The sequence below is a fragment of the Mercenaria mercenaria genome, chromosome 6, assembly GCF_021730395.1.
Source record: "Mercenaria mercenaria strain notata chromosome 6, MADL_Memer_1, whole genome shotgun sequence".
Lineage (NCBI taxonomy): Eukaryota > Metazoa > Mollusca > Bivalvia > Venerida > Veneridae > Mercenaria > Mercenaria mercenaria.
Genome location: NC_069366.1, coordinates 82,519,525 through 82,528,813, shown reverse-complemented (window position 1 = coordinate 82,528,813; position 9,289 = coordinate 82,519,525). Strand labels below are relative to the sequence as shown.

At 34.4% G+C, this 9,289-nt stretch overlaps 1 protein-coding gene across 1 annotated transcript; it reads right to left on the bottom strand.

The window, feature by feature from the left end:
* Positions 1–389: 389 nt before the first annotated feature.
* Positions 390–7,499, bottom strand: LOC123549901 (perlucin-like protein). The gene is made up of 5 exons (XM_045338349.2): positions 7,407–7,499; positions 5,158–5,325; positions 3,835–3,920; positions 2,508–2,598; positions 390–753 (listed from the first exon to the last, which is right to left on the bottom strand). The coding sequence occupies exons 2-5, from the start codon at positions 5,222–5,224 to the stop codon at positions 530–532; spliced, it is 468 nt and encodes a 155-aa protein (XP_045194284.2). The 5' UTR covers positions 5,225–5,325; positions 7,407–7,499; the 3' UTR covers positions 390–529.
* Positions 7,500–9,289: the final 1,790 nt, after the last annotated feature.

Below are 9,289 nucleotides of genomic sequence, written 5' to 3'. Positions count from 1 at the left end.
TATTACAAATGTTACATAATAATACTATCTCCTTAAATGTAATCCAACGCTTTCCCGTATTTTTCTCACAAAAGGGTTTTTAGGGTTTTAGTGCGCGGATTACAAATAACATTTATTCTTTCACCACTTGTACATAATTTTCATTGTACTACATACTGTTTATGCCATTAAGAATTAATTTGTTCATAATACATCATTTTTATTCATGTCTTTCAATTCACTGTATATATTAGGATGATTTTTTACATTATTATGTTAGAGGACCATATGTTAGACAGGCTATAACCAAATATGTTATCCTCTTTAAACAAAGTTATTATTATTATTATTATTATTATTATTATTATTATGTAGTTTTTGTTCATATTTTTAAATATGAAATTTCAGACTTATATACATTTAATGTTCTGTTCTTACATTAACATTTCTAATACCCTCTACCGGAGACTACGTCATAAACATTATTGCTCAGTCTTAACATATATCATAATTTTAACAATAAGATTTGCAGTTCATGAATTCAAACTGTTTATTCTGGATTTGTCATTTCACAGACACTTTTTCTCCTTGACCCACAAGCAACATCGGCCCACGTGTAAGAGATGGTATCACCAAAAACAGCACAGTTTTCATGACGGTTTGAACTTGCTTCACCTGGCTTCCAGTCAAAGAATTGCACATCAACTCCATTACCATACCACTTCCAGTTGCCCTCTTGGTCTTCGTCTGTCATACCGATCCAGTAGTCCGCCACTTTTAAAGAATGAATGATTAATTTTAGCAAGAATAAGGAATTGAATAGACTTGAATTTAACAATCATTATGACACTGTCTAATTTAATTTCGCTTAGGTCAAAAAAGGTAAAAAAGAACTTTTAATATCCTTGTTTTTGCCGTATAGTGTTCCACCATGTAGATATTATTTGTGTAAGTGTCCTTATAACGAGATCTTGGAGTCATTTTAGTGGATGCGCTGTTTAGGTAACTTGACTACAAGACATGACGTAGCAAAACAAAATGGAATCAATTCGTTATATCTTTATTATAGGAGATTATTGCATTAGGGACCAAAAAATCCCAGTGATTAAACACCAGTTGAATAATGTAAAGCAAAATGAGTACTAAACAGTGGAACGCAAACTCTTCAAGACAAGGAAGCGAGTTTTCCTGTGTCGGTGTCAGTGTATACTGGCCCCACTGCCATTCAGAACCTCGTGCGAATACACATGACTACAATTTGCATAGTATAAAAATCAGGTGGTTTTATGCTAAATACATAATGTGGAAATATTTTGCAGCATGAAATCACTGATATTAATGCATTATTGTCATTAATGTATTTGTTGTTTCCATTTTACAAATGTGCAACAAGGTGGCGCGCATACATTGCACTACATTGATAGCTGTTTCTTTCCACCTTGAATAACGTTAAACACTAATTACAAGGTATTGTAGTGCATATAGCGACAAACCAGCACTGACGGTGGAACTTTATATAAATCCTCTATTTAAGTGAGGGTGCACCTCGGCTTCATCCACCATTAAGGCCAACAAGTTAGCACATTTAATATAAGAATTATAACATGTATAATGTTACATACATAAGTAAACAGTTATAAATATTAAGGGGCCTCCGTGGCCGAGTGGTTAAGGTCGCTGACTTCAAATCACTTGCCCCTCATCGATGTGGGTTCGAGCCTCACTCGGGGTGTTGAATTCTTCATGTGAGGAAGCCATCCAGCCGGCTTACGGAAGGTCGGTGGTTCTACCCAGGTGCCCGCTCGTGAAGAGATAATGCACGGAGGGGCACCTGGGGTCTTCCTCCACCATTAAAGCTGGAAAGTCGCCATATGACCTATCATGTGTCGGTGCGACGTTAAATCCAAAAAGAAAAAAAAATAAATATTAAAATAAATCTCATTTAAACCTCCCCCATAGACGAAGACGGAAACAGTGTATTATGTAATAAAAAAAGACAAAATAATGGTTGAAGTGATAAACTGGACATTAAATATAGTTTTAAGGCAATAATTTGCATATTAAAGGTTTGCTGTATTCCCAATGTTATTGAGAAATGATGTTGTGACACAAGGAAGACACAATAATGTGACACTTGTGCTATTTAAAACATTAAAACGCAAGTTAAAATGGTATGAATCTCATATCAAGCCCAGAACTTAATGAACTTATGTCCTGTTCTTTTTTCTATCATAATAAGTTTCTGGGTTATTGAACGATTAAGTCAGCTCAACACGGGAACATAATTACCACCTCAAGAACGCTAATGTAATATTGGTACGTAAAAAAACAACAAAATTATTCATGACAATTAATTGTAAAACATTAGAATTAATCTAATGAATTTCTAACACTAACATTCGTGTTTTGGCAGAAAAAAAATATTTTGCGCTTCTTTTTAATTTATCAAAGCCATTTTCGTTTGTTATGCTAGCGTTGGGCTGATCTGTATGTCCGGTTTATCACTCCAACCAGAATGTTTGCATTACTTGGGAGACCACTGAGGTAACTACGCAGGAACGTATTCTCCTCGCCGGATTCTACGTGGACCAATCTAGCATCTAGGCTGCGACAGTTATTCTGTTTAAATGACAAAAATGAAACAGGGTCTAGTTAAAATACATTAACACATGAAACAATAACAACCAAAAGGTTCTTCTAGGGCATATCAATTATATTCCAATTTGTTTTCTCTTCCAGACAGTGATTTGCATTTGTTACTGTATAGTATACAATATGTCCCGTATTGGACGGTCAGTATTAGTGATAAAAGCCATTGATCAATATAACATTCGCATGAAATTCAACGCCGATAAATTCTTAACGTTACCATCTTTCAGTATAAGTTTTCATAATTAAACGTTTCGAACATAGAATACTGATGGAATTCAGAAAATAAAAGTATTATCTAACGTCTTCCTAGAGATTCGTCCAAATTTTTTTTCGATGGGTAATTGTCCAAATATGTATTACCATGTTTAACAGAAAAGTATTAAATAGACCTATAATAATGGTATCTTTAATCTTGTGCAAAAGTTTAGCAAATAGTGATGCAATCCTATAAGAGTTTTATGTGTCTAAAATGGAAAACAATTTAACAGAAAAATCCGCGTTACAAGAACGCAGACCTTTCAGATCATAACCCTACATGACAACGATCCGATAGAAAATAAAACACGTTACAAGAACGCAGATCCTTCAAATCATAACCCTACATGACAACGATCCGATAGAAAAAACACGTTACGTTACAAGTACGTGCTTTCACCAGCTGCTCTGAAGTACTCATGTTTAAAGCATGGGAATTATGTTTGTCCGTTTCGCATTAATTGTGAAGCAGTCAGTTTCTAACAGGAATTTACAAGACATTTGTGTTTGGCAATAATTGTAAAGACATTATCGCAGAAATATAAATGTAAGCCTATATCAACAAACAGGATGTAGTTTTACAGTGTAACACTAGTCCAAAATATAGTACCATGTTGTTAATACAATAGACTAGTGTAAGATGCGACAGTAACGTTTCTGGCCCAGCTAAACCGTAATTATCTGGAGCGCTACCATTGTGCGTACCGAGGTATTGCTCAATAGCAATATTCATCGGTATTTTGGAGGACGGTGTTGTACTGTATTTAATATAACATCTCATTGATTTTGTTCGGTTCTAAAGACGTAATATAATAATTTGATTTTTGGTTTTCAAACATTGAAGTGCTCCAAGGTACTGAAAATAATGTAACTTTAGAATTGTCATTCGAAATACAGAAGGTAATGAATTAGTATAAATAAGTGAAGTGTAACCTTTAGCTTTCCTACCTCTGCATTCGTGAAGCTCTTACACGAATCAACAAAAAGGTAGCACGAATCCTGAAACATTTCCCATCCATCTGGACAAGCAAACACTGAAGAAAATGACAAAATGTACCGTTACTTTATTCTTTTAAGAAATAATAAATTACAAACAGTGATTTGTCGTTGAACATAATCATAGTTTGGAGTTCTGATGCGAAGGAATTATATTACGAGGATGCATATCAAAAAATAATTTCATTCAAGACAAATACATTTTGTCCCATTTTAACACGATGTCAAGGGTTATTATCAATGTCCTTGACGACATCTTGTTTTTTTGTGGTTTTCTTATCCAGCGTGTTGCTACGACGTTTGACAATACATGTATAACGTATTCTAATCCGACCTGTTCCATTTTCCTATTTCTTTTCCAGTGCGTCGCTATGCCGTTTGACGCTATGACATAATAAATGTGACGCCAGAACAGTGAATTGTTGTAAAATAACACACAGTTTCCAACCTTCTTTGGTTGGAAACTGTGTGTTATTTTACAACAATTCACTGTGACATAATAAATGTGACGCCAGAACAGTGAATTGTTGTAAAATAACACACAGTTTCCAACCTTCTTTGGTTGGAAACTGTGTGTTATTTTACAACAATTCACTGTTCTGGCGTCACATTTATTATGTCATAGCGTCAAACGGCATAGCGACGCACTGGAAAAGAAATCAACAGAAAACAGGTAAATATTCAATAGATGTCGTCAAGGATGTACTTTAAAATCCTTGGTAACGTGTTATAATCAAGATAATACATCTCATTTAGTGATTTGCTCTGTAACATAAAATCATTGGTTGTCGTTCAAATGCCTATTAGAGCTATTATATCCGCCCTTGTGATATAATTTCTTCGCATCAGAACTCCAAACAATGATTTTATTCAACGACAAATCACTGAATGAGGTATATTATTTCTTAAATAATTGTGACGTAGAAACTGATTTTGTTGACACACAGTTTCAATCTTCTGTGTTTATTAGCAAAACCAAACGGGTTTTATTAGAAAATACCAACTGAACGTTAAATGTTAACAGATTAAACATAGAACAGAACATTACTTTTTGGATATTATGTCACAGTTACCTATAGAACATGGAAAACAGTTATGGACATTGATTGTTACCTACTGAATATCAAATGTTACTTGTTTAACTTTGACAATTACATATTTGCCAATGCCTGTTATTAATTCTGTCTCGAATATAATAGATTGTACACTGAACATTTCCTGTTGAATGCTTACTATACATACACTGTGTGTTACTTGGTGGATAGTAGATGTTACCTGTTGGACATGTGAAGTCTTCAAGTGTCCATTGTCCGTCAATTCCACAAATTGAAACAGATGACATATCCCTGTCATCCAGGCACGTATGTAAAACCTTTGACCCAACGGAAACCTCCGAGCCTAGAATCACGCTAGTGTTGTCAAGTAAATTAGGTCTGTCACATTCTGCCAAAATACCGTAATTTGAGCCGTGCCATGACAAAACCAACATAGTGGGCTTGCGACCAGCATGGATCCAGACCAGCCTGCGCATTCGCGCAGTATGGTCAGGATCCATGCTGTTCGCTAACAGTTTCTCTAATTCCAATAGACTTTGAAAGCGAACAGCATGGATACTGACCAGACTGCGCGGATGCGCAGGCTGGTCTGGATCCATGCTGGTCGCAAACCCACTATGTTGGTTTTCTCATGGCACGGCTCATTTAATTAATGATTATACGTTTCATTTATGCGAACGTAAGCATTTATCTATTGCATACGAACTCAATAAATGAGCAATGCCATTCATTATATCGAATAACACTATTTTCAAAGATAATGGAACATCCTTGTGGCGGATGTAAAAAATACATCTGTACTTGGACTCCGTATTATTATATTTCTTGGTCCTTTTAGGATCATAAAGAACACTCAGTTTTACTTTAATAGAACCCCTTAAGCCGGTGCTAGGGGCATGACGTGTGCTGCACTTTTCATTATGTCTCATGAATCGACTGAATCAAACCAAGTCTGCAATTATTTTGCTTGGTTGCGTTCTGTGCTGCTAAAGGAATCCTCTTACTGGTTAAATTTAAAACTGCAGGCATATAGATCGTCACAGTACTAGACTAAATTACACAGATTTTATTATTGCTTTTGTGATTGCAGAAGCTTATATACTAATCGAAACTTCTAACGTTCTTTCGATATTTTGTCAACATTTTTCATAATTTATTTAATTTACCATAAATTTAGAAGAATGTGTTTAAATAAGTTTTTTTAAAAATCAATAAAATTGAGTTATGCTATGATAACTTTTTACATAGTTTTACGACCTCAGTCATTTTAACAGTAACAAAATACCAAGTTTTAAGTAGAAAAAATGAAGGAGATTTGTTAAAGACAAGAAAAGGAAGTCTTCTTTACCTTGTCGTATCTTACAAACAAATTTAAATTTGTTTTGATATATGCCATATATCAATGAAATTAGATATCTGTATCTTAATAAATTATATTTGCTCGTCGAAAAACAAAACATATCTCCATTTTTGTGAAGTTTTAAAACTGAAAAGATGTCCTAAAATGAATGAAATGATCTTTGCATTACTTTGCTTAAACTGTTAAATGCTCTTTACAACATTATTTGTCTAATAATCTGAAAAAAAAATCAATGTATTAACAGTATTATAAAATATATTGTCAAATCTATCGGCGTTAGAAGTTGCAATTAGTTTTTTACCAATCTGAATTTATCATTTCAATCTTTTGTCTAAGGTTTTCCAAACCGGTAGCTTTAGACTTAAATAAAAACGAACTGGTTTTAGTCATGATCTTGGCGACCGTTTAAGACGGGAGTTATATTGGACATCGGTCAAAATTTCCGAGTTGATTTGTCAGTATGAAAGTGTTTGTCGTTGATAAATCACGACAAATAGCAGATTTTATATCTATTGTGGCCAAAATAACAGCAAAAAATCGATTTTTGGCAATAACATTATTTCAGTGATATTGGCAATTTTTAAAACTTTGCAAAAAATTGGCAATATATTAAACGTAATTTTACATGCATATAAGTAGACACTAGTGACATGTTTACTAGCTTTATATATGATTTTTATAAAGCAGTAGGTATTTACCGAACAGTAGAATTTTGTTTGGTTTTGTTTTTGTTGGGATAACCGTCACACAATTATAGATCATATGGCCACTTTCTAGCTCTCGGGAGTACAAGAAGACAAAAGAAGCCCCTCTGGACATTATATCCGGCAAGGATGAGCAGCTAGGTAGAGCCACTAAAGCATTTGAATGGTTGCCATACAATATGTACATAAGCAATTAGCTCGGCAGTCGACAAAGAGGTGAACTGTCTGTCAGATGTAAAACCACAATACAGTGGATAATGGAATTGTGACACAGAAAATTCTAAACATAGATAAAATTGTTTAACCGGAACAAATGCTATCAGTTAATGTGCATAGAATCCGTCTATCAATGAAGCGATATATTTTAAAAGATAATTCAAAGAACAAACGATATGAAATACCTACCGGTGATTTGACAAGTGGCTGTTTCACGTATAAAGCAAGTTTCGAATGGAAAGCATTCACCAAGGCATCGCTGATCAATAGTTGTCTAGAAAGATTTGTCAACATTTTGATTTAGACATTGGTTTACTGAACAGTTTAAAAGTTGACTTCCTATCAAATATTGTTCTCAATAATGGTGGTTAATGATACATAAAAATGGAAACCGCAAATGCAAATAACTAAGGTTTCCTATTGTAAAACGTTAACAATACATTTCATAATAGCAGTTCTTTTACATTGAAGGAATCCATTAATCTAAAAGCTTGTGGAAATGTGAAAATAGTTGATCTTTAATTATTTTACCTTTTAAAGCCATGACAGACAAAAACAGGAACCTCATTTTAGGAGTATTGGTTTAACTTGATGAAGTTTCAAAAGAATAAAAGAAATCAAAGCCATACTTTTTTCAAAATCTAAATGTTACGAGAAAAAGACTCAAATATACATCGCATTGCCAAAGTTTTCAATACTAATGTAGAAGCACTTTTGAAATTATCAATAGTATCGCATTGAAATAAGAGCACCGCCTGTGGGTGCCGTCGGTCGACTACAAGTGCTGGACAATATGTAAGAAAAGAGTTAGAGTTCTTGGTATTCTTACTCAAAGCTATAGTAACTATCCATGAAAAGTTAACTTAATCAAAATCAACCAAGAAATATTCATTTTCATAGTACAAAAATGGCCATAATTATGATAAAATGCACATCAGAGTTATGGTTCTTGGCCTACATAGTCAACTAATAATGATAACAAGTGTGCAAAGTTTCAAAGCTGTAGCTTATAAAGGTTTTGAAAAAAGTGGGCCTAGACAAAAATTTTAACCAACGCCGACGATCATGTCACGACAATACCTCGAAAATCAGACGAGCTAAAAAGAATACTTTTGCAGGTTAGTTTGTAGGTCTTTCAAAAATGGACTGTTACACTGCTGAAATCGTCTCATCACCATTCAGTTATAAATCAAGTTTAAAGTCAATACATTAAAAAGGTTTGCTCTGGACATAAAATCCAAAGGACAGTTGTGACACCTAAAACAAATCTGTCTATGACTATTACCCTTGATCAACACAAGTTCATGCACTGTGCTCAACGCCACCTACTTTTATGCCAGTTTTGAAGTCAATATCTATCGGCGTGGTTCATACACACTGTACATTGTCTCATGTGCCAAAAGTGTAATTTATGCTTTGAATGGTTATTTAGTTATGCTTGGGCACGAATTCTGACGGACAAGTTGCAATTTGAGCTCTCAGTTTGTGGCCTTGATCTTAGACCTACCAATCCAGTTTATGCGTTTCGCACATTGTCTCATCGTCCCCTACCTATATGCCAAGTATAAAGTAAATAACTTAAATAGTTATTTAATAATGCTCCGGACAATAAATACAAGGGACAAATTTGACCTTTGAACTCCATTTGTAATCTTGACCATGACCCACCGACCTGATTTAAGCCCACTGCACATTGTCTCGTCGCTACCTACCTATAATCCAAGTTTAAAGGCAATAACTTGAATAATTGTAAAGTTAATTTCTGGAAACGAATTACGACGGACGCCATCACATAAAAGTCTGGTTTTCCAAAACGGTTGTATAAAAAGGATCATTAGTATTGCATTTTAAAAAAGGAGACATGTAACAGTAAGAGTAATCATGATATGAAAATTATTTAGAGAAATGACGGTTATGAGTAAAATTTACCGGCCTGTAAAACTATTACCTTAGTCCAGTCTTTCTTCTCGCTGTACCAAACTCCCGGGCTGCGTTTTAATTCTGCACCACCTGACAATGTATCGATGGAAAAGATCCGACACAACCGGAATCGAGTTTCCATTTCGATAGAA

Excerpts from the sequence above, each read along its gene's own strand:
- LOC123549901 (XM_045338349.2), bottom strand. The coding sequence starts at position 5,224 with ATGTCATCTGTTTCAATTTGTGGAATTGACGGACAATGGACACTTGAA. Across the intron at positions 2,599-3,834 it reads AGAGCTTCACGAATGCAGAG|AATAACTGTCGCAGCCTAGA; the intron begins GTAGGAAAGCTA and ends TCATTTAAACAG. Across the intron at positions 754-2,507 it reads TTACCTCAGTGGTCTCCCAA|TGGCGGACTACTGGATCGGT; the intron begins GTAATGCAAACA and ends ATTCTTTAAAAG.